This window comes from Pezoporus wallicus, unplaced genomic scaffold, assembly GCF_028554395.1.
Source record: "Pezoporus wallicus isolate ANWC-B61680 ecotype Strahan unplaced genomic scaffold, APGP_CSIRO_Pwel_v1 scaffold_13239, whole genome shotgun sequence".
Taxonomy (NCBI): Eukaryota; Metazoa; Chordata; class Aves; order Psittaciformes; family Psittacidae; genus Pezoporus; species Pezoporus wallicus.
Window position 1 is genome coordinate 2,501,454 of NW_026642052.1, and position 16,321 is coordinate 2,517,774.

Sequence of the window (16,321 nt, forward strand, 5' to 3'; positions counted from 1 at the left end):
GACAGAGTATGTAAATAAGAACTTGTATTTTTAGAGATAGTATTTTAAAATGTATTTTAATACAAACCATAACAGCTCTTTGATAAGGATTTTGTTCATATAGCTATATCGCTGCTCTACAGAGTATGTCTTATGTACTGTCTTCCAGAAGATCATCTCAGCTACCAGCACACAAACTAGCTGAAAACAGTAATTCTGACAAGCTTCACATAAGGAAAAAAGAAAAAAGAAAACAAAAACAAAAAACAAAAACCCCGAGATGAAAAGAATTAAAATCCCTCACTTGGCCATACATGGCTCCACAATTCATATTCATATAATTTGCTACTCCATTTAACAGGAAGAAAAAGGCTGGGACTGAAGACTTAAAAGAAATGAAATCTCGCATATTAAAAATCATGAAACTAAGTTGTTGTAGGTATCAATTTCAGGGGGGAAAAATGCACACAGGAATGCAACTCTTTAGTCTTCACACCATTCTGAAGTATCATTACAGGTCCTTATTTCCCTGATAGTACATATAATCCTCTAAGCAACATACTTGAAACATTAAAGATCTTGACAGATTTTAGAAGACTGAAAAATTAAAAGTGCCCAGCTTGACATTTCCCAAAGACTGTGGGGAAACGTTTTTAGTTGCAAAAGCTAACTGGGGGTCTGAGAAACGTGAAAAACATTACATATATATCCATGACAGGAATAAACACACATTTAATGGCGTTCAGAGGGCTAATACTGAAAGGAAATAAGGAACATGAAAATACAGACTTAACATTAGGAAAATGGTCTAAGCAGATCCTGTAACTACTTCTAGGCAATGAAGTGCTATTTTAACAGAAGTTAGACTTTCTTAGGCTATAGTAAGATTAGGCTGTATGCCAGTCTCGTAAAGTTGTAGAAGCAAAGTGCAATTGGGAGTAGAACAGAGAAAAGGAGCCAGGAAGCAGCTTTTTGGATGGACTTAGAAAACACAACAGAATTTTGCATCTCAAAATCAATATTTATAAAGTTATCAAAGCTTATCAATTTCTTCCTGGTGGAAAGCCAGTATTTTGATAGAAATGTGCACATCTAAAAGTCTGAAATAAAAATGAAGATGGAAACAATACAGAGGTATCAATCAATACACAATAACAACTCCAACTGTCAGGGACTATGCAATGAAATAAAAATTTTAGTCTCCTTTTCCCCCCAAAGTCTCATTAATGACAAATTACAAAACATTGTTTTATACAAAACATAAGAAAAATCCATGACTGAAATTGTCATCGGTTCTATCAACTTAGCAACATTGTATTTGACTTGAAATAACACTAGAAATTCAAAGCTTATCAGAACCACTGGTTCATCATCAAAAAGTTACTGCAAACAAATGCATGTATTTAATTTCTTAAGGATAATACCCCCCCCCCCCCCCCCCCAATTTCTTTGAGTGCTTACTTGTGGAAGGAGGATGGAAACCATGGCAGTTTCACACTACTGGCCTCTATTAAAGAGACAGCATACAGGGGTAGGGTATTCCCACGAAAGGGATGTGTCATTGGACCTAAACCACAGCTAAGCATCATAATCTTGTGAAATGAAATCTACTTTGCGCTAGTAACTACTAACAGCAAAGCACTGATTTGTCTGTCTGTCTAGAAGACAGTGATTTAGCAAATCATCTACTTTATATGAATAAACACTTTAGTCCTCTTTACACTGGTCATTGAAAGCAGAGAACTCATCAAGAAGGATTTAATTCAATGAGAATATCCTAAAAGAGTTCAAAGAAATTGAATTCTAGATAACATCTTGCCTCAGGCTGGTACCTTCTATTTCTTCACAGTTATTTTCACCACCCTCTTCTATAGGGCATAAAAACATGCATGATTCATATTGCTTTTATTTTTGAGAAATTACTTTACACTGTATGTTGCTTTCTCCTAAATGTCTTCTGAGCATTTCTGAGCACGCTATGTAGATGGACTCAAAACCACCTAAAACATTCAGTGTCAAAAGGGAAAGCAAAGATAACAGCTGTAAATCTAACGCATGTAAATCATGTATTAGAATGCTGCACATCAGTACTGCTTGGAGCACTCTGAAAAGTACAGGGTGTTTTTGAAATTGCAAATGCAAGAGTTTAAGACCAGAAGATGTAAATGAGGCCAATACACTGCCAGTTTTGTTGGCTCCACTGTAGTTCAACATCAGTGTTAAATCTCACAGTACATCATTATAAGGCTTTTGACCAAATAACATTGCAGAAAAGTAAGATACTAGTGTAGAACAGCAAAATCACAGCCAATGTTGCAATGCCACCACATAACAGTATGTTCCAATAACAGTTTTTAAATAAAATTACCTCTTTAAGTGATGCACCTTTTTTTTTTGATTCTGCATTTTTTACATTTATACGTAATTGCAGCTGGTTTCAGTAGACTAATAACAGTGGTAAATACAAGTAAAATGAAGAAAGTAAAACTATTAATAATTTATGCTCACAAAATTCTTTTACACTGGCAAACCTGAACAAGCAGTAACTAATTTAGCCTCACAATACCCCTGTGAGGTAGGTAATTGCTGTAAGCCCCATTTTACAGGTGGGGAAACTCAGGCACATACAAGTTAAGTAACTTGCCCAAAGTCTGGGTACAAAATCCAGGTATCCCGCAGCCATCTTCTGTTTCTTAGACATCAAATCACCCTTCTTCACTAATAAATTTAACTGGAATATGTACAAATACTGCATGTGTGTGCATGCATGTGTAACTAGCATTTGTGCATAGAAACAATTCCATGTTTCTGTATACGTGTGTATCAGGATTTTAGATACATATGAAGGATTATTAGCATTTGCTAAGATGCCATGGATTCAGTTCAAGAGATTTGAAACCTAGCGCTAGTGAGACTTTTAATTTAAAGATAAACCAAGACACCATGAGTGGGAAAATGGTAATGGTATTTTCTCAGCTTTAAAATAATGCATTTTAAAGTAATTCTTGCCAGAAAATCAAAGGCTTCCTTTATTATCTGCTGGGTATTGTTAACACAGTTATGGCAATACCAACATCTCTTTAGAAAACAGTGGTTTTAAGACATGACAAACCAACCTCACAGGAGTGCTGCATGAATCAAATTAATAAGCATCAAAAAACATTATTACAGGCACTATATTGTGCTAAGTGTTAGAGTACCAAGCAGCTAAATATTCAGCCATGTTCCAAAAGACTCCTATTACCAGAGACACAAATCACCCTGTATTAGATGTAGAAAAGTACCTGTTAAAGCATAAATTAGATGTGTGACCTAGGTCCAGCAGTGTCCTTTGCTAGTGAGACAGAGTGGGAGAACAACTCCAAGCTAGAACTTCCATCCCTTGTCCATGAGGCTAATCTGCCACTCACCTGCCCTATACTAATAACCCACTTCAGATTTATTTCACAGGAACAAACTAGCTGTTTGCAATATGATTTTATTCTCTTTTCCAGCTCATTTCCACTAGAAAAAGCATAAGGATCTGGTGAGGAGGGAAAGCCTCTGGTGCAATAGTCCCAAGAGTTTCCAATGCACAGCACATTTTGAATTTGCATTTCTTTTCTGGAAACTCAGGTCCATGTAACACCCTGGATTTCCTCAGAGTCTGGCACACAACAGTCATCTAGAGCACTGCTTCTCCATAAGTCAGTTTGCATGGCGCTCTACAACTAAATAGGCAGAAAGTTTAGAAACTATTTTCCTGAGCAGTTTGCAAGCGCTTTTCTGAATCTTCACTTAAACTTTTCCAGTAGTTCCTTACAGTAAATTTATAATCTATATTTTCTTGTGCTTTACACATATATCCTGTGGGGTTTGTGGGAGCCTACAGTACTACATTGATTTATTACATCCCAGTCCGTTGCATTTGATGACAATATGCTCTAGGATACTCCCAATTACATAGAAGAATGTCTCCAATGCATAAGATAATTTTGGGACAGTTCTTTTCTGGTTTACCAGCATTTTGTTATTTTCTGTTTGTTTATTCAGAAAGATGTAGTTACCTATCTGTATCTTCCTTAAGTGAGATGGTGCGTGAGCCTGTCACTAGCATCAGTATGACATTCAGTAAGTTAAGAGCTATTTATTCTCTACTGAAGGCAAAAAGTGAAGAGATTATATAGGTTTCTGAGAGTAACATCCTAATCCCAGATATCTGTGACACATAGGACACCAGATGTTTAAACTCATCACACCACAGTCTGTTTCCAACACGGCTCTATAAACCATAGAGAAAAAAAAAAAGCAGGGTGTGGATTCACTGCATTGCCATTCCCTAGGGATGCAGAGGTTTGTATTGGGAAAGTCTGGTCCAACACAAAATTCGGATTAGGAAACTCTGACCTGACATACGAGCTTTTCTGTAGGAAGTTCCTTCGGAAGCCCCACTGCCTTCCCTGCAGAAATCAGGGCCAGCAGTGGTATGGACTGAGCGACACCCCGTGGTGGTGGAAAGGAAATACGAATCCCTAAATCAGCCTATCCTCCCCATGTCCTTCCGGATTGTCGAACCAACCCAAGTGGAAAAGATCAAGGCAGAGTTTGCCCACCCCTGCCTGCAAGGGCAAACAGCCAAGGAAAACCCCACAGAAGGATGCGGGTGGGAAGGGGATGGCAGTGTGCTACCCAGTCCTGCCTGGAGGAGAGCTCTGACCTAACTGGCACCTCTGCCCTTACAGGAAATCTATAAAAAATAACCATACAAAGAAAGCGCCTTAAAAGAGGTATTTATGCTCTCTGGGAATGTAAAAAGAGACAGGCCACCAGCATGGGGTTGTACAGGATAACTCATCTGGCAGCTGCCATCATCCTAGGGGATGCTCGCTCAGGAGACAAGAAGAGAGCAACTGAAGTGACTGTCCGCAAGTGAAGGCACCTGGTCTGGAAATAGCATCAAGCTGGTGTTTTTCTTTCACACAGGGTGGGACTGAGAGAGAGATACTGGTGCTGATGGTTTGTCATGACTTGCTACACTTACAAGAGCATTATCCTACATTATAAGTAACACTTTACTTCCTCTAATCCACAGAAGGGCCTAACCCTAAATTCATTAGATTGTCTGACACATTTAAGTTAAGAGCTTGTATCAACTAGGAGTGCGTTTTTTTCCTCACTCAGCTCTCTCCCAGCACAGAAACACTTGGCCTCCTAAAAAAACATCATTGTGATCAACCAACCACCTGTTCTGGTCTAGTCACTTGTATAAAAGTCACCTTTTTAGGCTGAAAAGTCTCAACCCTTCAGCTGAATACCTCAGAAACATAATTAGAACGTTACAGTCAATCCTTCTAAAAATAACCATAAAGAACTAAAGCATAAACAGAAAAGAAACAAGGTGGCATTGAAGGTGCCTAGGGCTATAAATTTGCTACCACATTTTGAGTTTCAATTGTAATGAGTTCCCAGGCCATAGAGTGAACTACAAGACGTATTATCCTTCTCCCTCAGTAACCGATGATGGGCTTTTTTTTTTCCATGGGACTGATAAGAAACCTCCTCTCCACCAGCATTTACAGCCATATTTGCAATTTTGTGACATCACCAGGGAAAAATAAAACGATACAGAGAAGAGTCTTTTGATTTTTGTGTTCAGCTGTAAATATCAGCTAACCAGGTAACTGTGCATCTCTCGGGTGTTGATGCTCAAAACCACGCCTGAGTGATTGCCTACAAAAATACAGAAACAAAAGGCCAGCGTTAGTGTATTTCAGGCACTTCACATTAAATCCCTCTTTTATTGCAGGGACAAGTCAATTGCATGAAGAGAGTGGCTTTATCAAACAACAGGTTGGTGCAACAGCTCCATGTACCTACAGCATACTTTCACGCAAAGCTTTTGCTCATGGTGGTGTGTTTGTAGTGAATTCCTAGGGTTTCTATCCCAGTAACTGCATAAGTTGGTTCTCTTTGTGGCTTAAAAAAGTGTAGTTGTCTCGAGGGGTGCAGGTGAGGGAGGAGAATGGAACCTGAGGCGTCCATTCGACATGCCACTGACCTGGGACTGGACACTGACCGGCATCAGCAATAAGGGAACTCTGTAGCTGTTCAAGTTGCCACTTCTCCCAGAAGGAGTCACTGCAAGGTAATGGTGTTGAGGAGTCCCAAGGTGGGGGTTGCGATAAAGTAGGCAACATAAAATATATAGAAAACAAAAAAAGTGGATGGGTGAGTCTGGGAATACTGTACTGTGGAAATTCAAAAGTTATGAAAAGAGAACAAACAGAAACCCAGGCCTGCAACTCCCTTCTGTGCATGGAGCGGAGGCTGCTACTGACATCTCCCAATAGGGAGGGAGAAAGCTCACCACAACTAGAAGGGATCTCCATAATACAGGAACCTTCTGCAAATAATGTCATAAACCAGGATTTAATAAAGCAGAGATTACAACATGTTTTATTCTCTGGCCAGATAAAATAGAAAAGTATCATTAACAGGAATATTTTCTTGGCAGTACTGAGCAAAACTGAAGCTAGTGGAAAATATTGCAACTAGCAAAGCAGCACAGCAAGCAGAAGGACAGTTTTATGTATTAAATAAAGTCTTGTGTCTAAAAGCTGTACGGTAGCTGACAATACATGGATGATTATCATCCATAGAAATGAGCTCTTTACATTCTATTGGAAATGCTGCTGGTGCTGACAACCTGGCAGAAGCACAAATAACCTTGAGAACTGTAGTAAGTTTCCCAGCAAAACATCATGATCTCGCACCCTTTAACCCTAATAATGCTCTGCCCAGACAGAAGATTTTCTTTCTCTCTCTCTGAGTAAGGTGTGCAGGGCAAACAGAGATTATTTCTGAATGCATTACAAACCAGGACAGCATTTCTTTATTCCAGCATCCCAAGCTGCCCTATACAACTAGGCCATAAGGGATTTTCTACCATCAAAAGTAGTTATGCTTCTATACATTACTAGATGTGTTTCAATGCTCCATTTTAACAGGCATGTCTGCAAGGAAATTTTTAGCATTCAACCTTCTCCTTTAAAGACCTTGGAGATGAGTTGATCAAACAATTTTAACATAGACTTTGCTTTTCCAGGTTTGCTTTTGGAACTAACTCCAGTAAAGACAGGAGTGCAATCAAGGTCGTCTTGCAAAATCTGAATGAAAAAATAGTGATACTCATACACAAAAGTTGTCAAAGAAAAGATATAAATACACAAAGCAAAGAAAGAGGCTGGATTCTTTCCACGTGCTCAAAGCTAACACCTCCAAGAACCTAGAAGCAGCGCAGAGTTCAGCAAATGAAAATAAAGATATTGACAAGAAATATAAACAAGAAACGCAAGATAAAGAAATCTCTTTTCTGTCAAAATTCTGTCCTTCCCCAGGCTACCTCTGGTGAAGCTAAACTGCATCTTTTTCCATGGGTTCATGGAGACATCACAGTTGCTTGTTACACCGTCAATCTACTGCTACAAATCCCAAAGGCTTTGGGTTATCTGATTTATTTTCACAAAATGTGTAGAAATGGAACTGAGGAGTTTTTTCCATTGTCCTACACTTTTCAGACTGTGACCTGAAAGCAATCTGAACACAATGGAAAATTTTACAAGAAATGAACTTTATAGATCAGCACTCCATGTTACATTAAAAATAACCATAGGGTGCCAGGATATATACTTCCATCTGACACTGGAGTAATTCTCACTGAGAGATATTCACAGAAAGTACCCCTCATGGGTTCCTTATGACCACCCCATAAACACTGGAAAGTTACTTAAATTAGCTACATAGGGAAGACTTACGATACTTTTTATACAGAATAAATGTAATGATTCAAATAATGAAAACTTTAAATGCCACTTTAGTACAATGGCAAATAAAGCAACAGATCTAGATTCAATCCATTTGAAATAATGGAAACCTTGACTCTAGAAATCCTTCTAGCCTAGATTACATTTTCCACTAATTCAGGGGATTATTGTTACCTATTATATACTGTTCTACCAAATATAATTTCTCTCTAAAAATGTCTGTCTCCTAACATGAAAATGCATTATATGTGTAATCATCCTGTATATAGCATGTCATCCATACATAGGTCTGTATCACAAGCAAGCCGAAAGAAGATAACTCCGATAATCCTTTGTTAGTGGTGTACTATTTGCTTCTTCCTGAGACTGAGCAGAAAATGAAAAAAAAAGCTAAAATGAAAACAAATATCAATTAAAAATCAATTACTTATGAAAATTTATAAACTAAAAATGAAGTTACCTCTTGCGTTACCTAGTGTTTGCGAGTCCAGATCATCATCAATAAACTCCTCACCCTGGATGATGTTCTGGGTGTCCTCACTATGATTAACAGGGCTTGTCATTTCCTGTTCTTTTTCATTGTGCATCTGGGCATAGACATTTCTGCCTGGCAGTTTCCTATATCAGACAAGGAGAAAAAGTCTTGAGATGCAGTTCCCTTGTGTTGCGCACATGCTGGTATCAGAGCAGAGCTTCAGCAGACCAAAGGTGTTCCAGAGTCACAAACTAGCACTAATCCCACCCTCCCTTAGTTTTGTGCTCACAACCTAAATTTACCAACTCCTTATTCTCAGTCAGTTTTAACCGTCTTATCACAATGTTCGTACCAACATAATAATTTAGCATCAATTTCTGACTAACAAAGAACAATAATCTAAAAAAGTTACTAAAACCACAGAGAAACTATTTTAAGAACTCAAGCAATAAAAATACAAAACAGGTATTCATTCCTGTTTCCAGGTGTCTTTGCAAACATCAAGCTAGGTCACAATCATCACCACATCTCCCAGGTGAGGTGGGTTGATGCTGAAGTGTGAACATGTTGAATAGCATTCTCATGCTCCATCAAGGCTGAGGAGAGGAAGCAGGAGAAATCCAGGAGGCAGGGAATCGAAAGGAAGCAGAGAGTGAAGAACCAGGAGGCCAGGACCAAGGGGTAAGGAGGCAAACCGGCATCGGTCAGGGCACATAAGAAGACGGGAGAGGGTAAAGAAGTTAAGCAGGCAGCACTGAAGGAGGCAGAGTGTAAAGCTTGGCCCAGGACTACTAGAAACTGATGAATTAGACAAAACTCTGTATAGCAGTCAGCATTTAATTAATTCGTTCATTCTGATTTGAATCTAGAAAACCAGAAAGCATGTGATTAAATGGTTCTATCAGCTCTAATGAACAATTAGCACTATGTCTGAGATTGGGAGCATTAAGTCTTAGTATTGATAAAGACTTCTTAACTAGATTAATTTAATAAATTAGACTTTGTAAAATCAAACAAAATAATCAGGGACTTCAAACTGTGCAACAGAATTTATGGTTTAAACATTTATTGAGAGCTGTAGCTGCATTCACGTGTGGCCTGCCTGAGCACATAAGGACATCCTCTCCTAGGCACCAAGCAGACACTTCTGATTAGGGAGTTGCAGGCTGTACACTGCAAGAAGCAGCTCGACAGCCTGATTAGCATGACAGCAGATCATGGCTGTCAAAGTCTGTGCTTAAACACAGATTATTGCAAGGGGCAGACAATGAGAAGAAAACAGAAAACATGGTTGAATTGCTGAGGTTAAGCTGTGGTTTCTGCTGAGCTCCTTTACACAGTGAGAAAATAGAAAAACTGACACTAATTTGTAGGCATGTCTCTAAAAACAACCATCTCCTGCTCCATATTCTGGCAGCAGTTTGAAAGCTGGATAAATACACAGGTTGCTCTGTTTTCTCAAGGCTTTTGAAGATGACCTGTCTTTAAATGTCATTTCAGAAGAAAGGTTCTTTCCCAGGTGGCACCATTTTAGTTTGAGATAGAAGTTACTGCAGCATACTAGTTTGAGCAGCATCTTCCATTGCATCAGAATACTTAGAATAAATCAAAATTGCTAAGAAATGAAAGACAACTGAAATAGATCTCCTGCCTTTATTCTGAACTATCCAAGGGATTAATTGCATACTGCATACCTATATGTGTACACACACAGAGATGTATATAGGTATGTGTATACAAACACACACAAAATTGTATTTATATATATTTCTGCACCTCTGTGAGCTGAGAGTAAATAAAGTACTAACCAAATACAAAGGAGAAGGATGCAAACAAGGTCTAACATGACAACACTGTGCTATTATGACCACTTCAAGAGTTTCCTCGAACACAAACATACAAAAGCCAGGACCTGCATCACTCTCCCCCTACTAATTGGATGAAAAAAGCCACGATGAAAAGGGGAAGGACTTTCCTTGTTACCAAAACAAATACATTAGGTAATTAATTTTGATTTTTTTTTCTCTAGGGCCAGTAACTCCAGACTGTTTTAATGTGTTTGCTAATGAAACTGGTCATGTGGAAAACAATATCCCTATCAATCAGACCTGCATCAAACCTGTCAAATTGCTCGCTTTCAGTCCACCGCTGAATGCCTAAGGGAAATAAAACCCAGAAGAACGTCTTTGCAACACATCTGCAGAATTAGCACATATGTTTCTGCAATAATTAGGGAACCTTCTCAAAACTTCTGACAGACTGTAGAAGCATCAGTAGCATCATCAAAATATTTTTGACACAATAAATATGTTATCCATCTTGAACCCATATGGTGCATCAGACCTCTGCAGCTAAGCAAAGGGAACAGAGCTGCTAGTCTAACTGTTGTCCGTCCAGCCTGAAAAGCCTGTCGGAAACCAGCTCAACAAGGTGTGTCCTTTAAATCTTGAGGCTTCAACTCATGTGTCTGGTAAGACTTACTAGTTAGAAACCGCACAGTCACAACACATACTATTAAACACATTAAGGGGTTCCTAAAGGAAGAAATCTCACAAGTTCACAAATCACCATTGAACATATTGTTTTTAAGAGCACTTCTGTATGAGTTATGGGTAAAAGGAGAAGAGGCATAAGCTCTTATTTCTCACTCACCTAAACTTTGTGAGCCCAATCCTGCTAAGTATAGATCCTCCAAGGAAGGCAATAAAGTTCAGATAATCAGTGACTCTCCCACACTTTTCTTTGTTCCTCACAGATACAGAGGAAAGCATCTTAGATTGTAACCCAGAGCATGAATGGAAAGAAGGAGAGAATCATAGGTCTTGTAAAGGTCTTGTGCTTATGCTGGAGGCATTTGACCTTTTACACACCATAGAGATCTCTACGTGTTTCATATGGTTCAGTTTTACATGCAAGAGACTCAACCAGATTGAAGAAAATGATAGTCCAAGCTTTTTCAAGAGGTGTTTTAAACACATGTGCCAGATGTTCTGCTTATAAGGGACAACATCACTGTGGAATGAATCAGGATGTGGGTACCGAATCCTTGCTAAAGATGGGCCTGCCTCTGGAAATTTTTCAGTTGCCTCTCACTGCTCTAATATGTAGGAAAGAAGCTGCTACCTCTAATTACACAGAGAGAAACTCTTGTGTACCCTCTTGTGCACCTGATGTGCATTCTCTTCTTAAGGAAGCAATGTAACTCTTTGAAGTAGGCGGAGCTGAAATGCTTGGATCTACATAAAAGACCACTGTGAAAACATGACAAGACATGAAATCTGACCCAAGAGAGTTATATCACCAATATGAAAATTGAAAGCACATTTATAAGTACAGAGAAAAGATTATGCAATAGATTCTTTTGGGGGTTTACTCTTCGGCTGCAAAATGCATGTGCTTCACATCCATCACTGGAGGCAATTACCTCTGCTGAGCAGCACTCTATGGTTTACATTTTTAGATCCTTTTGTTTTCTCTGTAGCATTTTATTTCAATCATGAAGAAGAAGAAATATTCATGCCTGCTCTGAGGACCATAAAAATATGTACTGGAGACCTAATTCTGCACAGAATTATATTGAACATCACAGCACATGGCTTTCACCAAGCTCTTCCTGTCTTACACCTGTTAGAAGACATTCCAGAAAGTTCTTTTTCTTTTCTTCCTGATATTCACAAATTCTAATCAGTTCATTCCTGAAACTATTTGCACTTAAAAATGTTCAGCAGTAAGGAACAGCAGGAGGGGGATGAGATATTGATTCCTACTCGTTTGAACTCTCTAGTTTATTTGGCTTTCAGTTCCTTCCTTGTGGAGTCAGTATTCACAGGCCTTTATGCAACTTCATTCATTTTGCAGAGGCTTGATTAAGATTCTTCTTAGTATAAAAAAAACCAAAAGGAACATATTCACATGGCAAAGGACACGGGAAGATGTAGCATTTTCTTGGAATTTAAATAAAACTAACAATAATAATCTATTAAATAGAATATTGTGGTGCTGGCTTTATTATGCTTGGATTAATGTTCAGATGACTTACTTTGTGCTTTAAGGCACTTTTGTTTTACTTGCCTCTTTCATTTCAGAAATCTTTTCTGCATGCTATTACTTTGATTTTTGAGGAAGTTTTTATGAAATATTATGAATCATTAAATTACTGCCTGGTTTTTTGTAACTAAATGACATGGACTGCGACTAAACTTGCTCTCATGGAATATAAAAGTAGCATAAGCAAGGTGGGTAAAAAGATAGCTTTTCAGAGACTGAAAACGAGACAGTAAATCAATGAGGCAGAAAGATAACACAGTTCTGCTCCGGATTGTGGAAATGACCAGGGAAGGGGTTCATTTACCAAAAGTGGCACTTGACAGTAGTGGGGGAAAAAAGAATACACACAGAACGGTATAAATCTGGTGGAAGTAGATTCATGGCGATTTGTGAAAACAATGCATGCAGCTTGAAGTACACTGTCAGTAGTCTGCATACAAATTAAAAGTTGGAGATTTTCATACTCTTTCAGAGAACCAAATTTGCTACCATTAACCAGGTAAAATACCTAAGCAGAAAAACCAACTATTTGTTCTGGTTTGGCTACCCTAATATCCTGTTGTTATATAGATGTAAAAAATAAGAAAAGGATTTCAGATCCATGATGATTACATGGGAGCTTTGATGTGGCTAAAATGAATTTTTCCTTCCCTCCACTTTGCCGAGTACAGACAGTGTTATTTGCCTTCTCTATACTGTTGCCCAGCACCGCACACCATAGAAGCTTGCTGTGAAAGGATGAAGAAATCTTTTCTGGATGGCAACTTGAAACCCACAAAAAATATAAACATTTTTTCAAAGGGAATAGAAGTGTGTTTTTCCTGAACCTAATTTAGTAAAGATGTTATGGTATAGAAAAAATATATGAAAGTCCCAGATCTGCATTAAAAAATAGACCTGACTTCTCAAATATATTTTCCAGCTGCTTCATATTGTTCTGGTCAAAAGAAACAGCTCTAGTCCATTTTACCTGGATGCTTAAACAACTGAAGCATACTAGTAGTACTGTAACATATTGTTTGCTTGAGGCATCAGATTGGTGATTTCCACCCTCAGAAAATAAGAGCAAAGAAAAGGCACATTATTCTTGCCTTGCCAGCCATCCATGTTCATTATCTGCACTGCATCCTGTGCCATAGCCACAGTCAGGTTTAGCAGTTGGGATATAGCCTCTCCTTGCTTCCATGCTGAAAATTCCCCCCCCCCCCCCCCTCAAATGTAGCTAAACTAATCTTTGTTCATTTGTGGGATACAACCAGAATTAGACTTTAAAACCATCAACACTTACCATTTAACATTTACTTTTCATTTACTACATAAACATAGCCCTAAACTGAATTGTTTACCTACTCTGATCACAGAGGATCGAAACCCTGCGTTTCTCATGACTTTCTGGCTTTCTAATTTTGTTTTTGTATGAAGCAACCAATCAGTCTCTGGATTGCCAGGAATTGCTCCATGAGCTCCAAAGACTCCAGCACCAGTTTTTCTAGCATATGTTCCTGGTGATAAGTGGCACAAACACACCATTAGATAAAGTAGAGGCAGGGAGATGGAATGATAAATGTTCACTATTTTACTGCATATAAGAACACAGGACAGCAGTATTCCTAGTCAGTGTTTAATTATTTGGGATTAGGGCATATCAGAGCCAATGTAATTTACCATCACCTAATCATTACTAGACAGCCATGACAGCTCTGCTTATCCAGCAGACCCTACAATTTTAGTTCTGATTAGTAAGAAATGACACAGTTTTAATCTTTTCTTTAAAATGGGAATTCCTTCAGGGGTGATGTGACAGTGTTGGCTTTTAGTATGCATATAGCTAATCAGCCCAAATCCCACCACCTCTATATGAATCTGCTTTTGTTTTCCCCCTACCCTCCCTACTTAATTAGATAAAATACTCTCTTTGGTTTTTGCATACGAGACATCTGACATATAATTTTATGCAGGGTTGTTATTTTTAGATTACTGCTTTCCCAAAAACTAATTTTGGGAGATTTACTTCTTGTGAGGAACACCATTTTTTAGTGCTGGGTACTGCAGTTTTCAGAAAATGAGAAATTAAACAGGAGCTGCAAGTTTCATCAGAGAGGTCCTGACTGTCTTGAAAGATTCATAAAAAAGAATTATTAGATTAGTCCCTGGTATCTTGTCAACACTGTCTTTCATCTTGCAATTCTGAGTGATAAATTAGTGTAAATTAAGCCTCTTGCTTGGGGACAGGAACCAATCCCTGGCACTCCAGAACCATTAGGCATTTTGAGCAGGTTTCTCCTTTTTCTATTGAACCTGTACTATGGTCTATACAGAAGTTTATTATTTTCTCTTTACTTTTCACCTGACCTGTGCCTTGACTCACTGCAAAAAGATTAAATGCTCTCACACATGAAGCTGTAACCTCCCTGCCAATGCAGTCACTATCTTAACTGCAACCCAGTCTTTCTATCTTGCATCTTTTCAGGTATCAAACAATCTTAAGATCGGTCTTCTAGGCCAGAAAAGAGAAAGAAATAGCGAGAGAATAGTCCAAGGCATGTCCATACAATCTTTTGCAAGCCACCTGCTTTGTCTGTGCCCCAAAGCCATCTACAAGTCCTGCAGACCCAATCAGTGTAGTGATAAAACTAAAAAGAATACAGATTTCTCTGACTTGAAGGAAAAAAAAAAGCTTTAACCCTTTTCTGAAGGGAGTATCTGACTTCCATAAGTAAAAGGAAAGCACAAGCAAATGTCTTCCATCTCCTACTTAATTTTGTGAATCATAAGTAAAAATTATGGACTTTATTAACATTTCAACACCTTATACATGCCTGTAAGTGGAAATAACTCATTTTTATATTTGCGTGTGTTGTCTGAGTTACCACAGAGCCCAGTAAATGTTGTTCTGCTGAAATTATATTCTAAAATGGAACAATTTTTGTTGCCGATGGCATTCTTTCAGCAAATTAATTTTTAATATACAGGCATATAATACTGACAAGCTGCCTTTGTGCACTACAACTTGCAACCTTTGTATCTACAAAGGACACTCAATTTCATAGCCTCAGTCCCTATGGACGAGTTTGTAAACTTACATACTCACTGTACTGACTTTAAAGGAACTCTACTCACAAGTAAGCACTCCATGGGGATCCAGCAATGAAACATCCATCTTTATAAACACAGGAAAGACATTTTTGAAGGGATTAAAGACTTGGGTGGGAAAGGAGTTCACAGGGAGCACACGGGGGAAATTGATTTTTCAAAGGCAGCACCAATCAGGTGCTCAATATTCTTTGAAGATCAAATTGCAAATAAAGGATGCAACAACAATAAAAATTGTCATCTTGGAAAAGATGAGCAGGAATATTTGAAAATAATTCTGTCAAATATCTCAGAAACAGATACGAAATGGACTAAAATTGAATACTACTGCATGGTCATTCATCAATGCCAACTGCAGTTTTCAGGCTACTGATAAACATTTGAATAACTCTCATGATTCTCCTCACTCGCATCTAAATTGAACCCCCACAAAATTTAAATGCAAAAGATTTTCACAAATTATATATAGAAGTGTGAGAGACATTAAAGCTTGCAATTTGCAAATTGTACTATAGTTTCCTCCTTAGTAAAAGCTCTATTTATAAAGCAATGGTTCATTGAGCATTTTAGAAAGAACTCAAGGAACATAATTTTTTTCCTCCTTTCTTGAATATTTCATACTTCTTTTGCCATGCAGTAATTGAGTCTGTAATTTAATTGCTCTCATTTAAGAGCTAATAAAAGATATAAATCATACAGCTTTTGAAAGATATCACAAGCAAGTTTTATGATTGCACACTACAAACAGCAAATCCTCCATCTATTGCTACTGAAATAATATAATTACACCACATCAACCATTTTTATGCTTTTCCTTGCTGCAGGCACCTAGAATAGTAAAATGGAATTTTATTCAGCTGTAGACAGCCTGACAGTCTGCGCCTTGTCCTTTAAAGAAATCAGCCAGAATGAGCAATAAGAAACT

General features: G+C 38.1%; 1 protein-coding gene across 7 annotated transcripts in view; it reads right to left on the reverse strand.

Moving 5' to 3' along the window:
- Nucleotides 1-2,078: 2,078 nt before the first annotated feature.
- SORCS2 (sortilin related VPS10 domain containing receptor 2) overlaps nucleotides 2,079-16,321 on the reverse strand; it is a 549,260-nt gene continuing 535,017 nt past the window's right edge. The window contains exons 26-28 of one of the 7 annotated variants that reach the window (XM_057426798.1): nucleotides 8,254-8,399; nucleotides 6,017-6,096; nucleotides 2,079-5,688 (exon numbers count right to left, since the gene is read on the reverse strand). In XM_057426798.1, the coding sequence (XP_057282781.1) occupies nucleotides 5,665-5,688; nucleotides 6,017-6,096; nucleotides 8,254-8,399 (250 nt within the window). In that variant the 3' untranslated portion in view covers nucleotides 2,079-5,664. Of the gene's footprint in view, nucleotides 5,689-5,709; nucleotides 6,097-6,297; nucleotides 7,244-8,241; nucleotides 8,400-16,321 lie in introns of those variants that run through there. The other 6 variants (XM_057426797.1, XM_057426802.1, XM_057426800.1 and 3 more) reach the window with 6 other exon arrangements.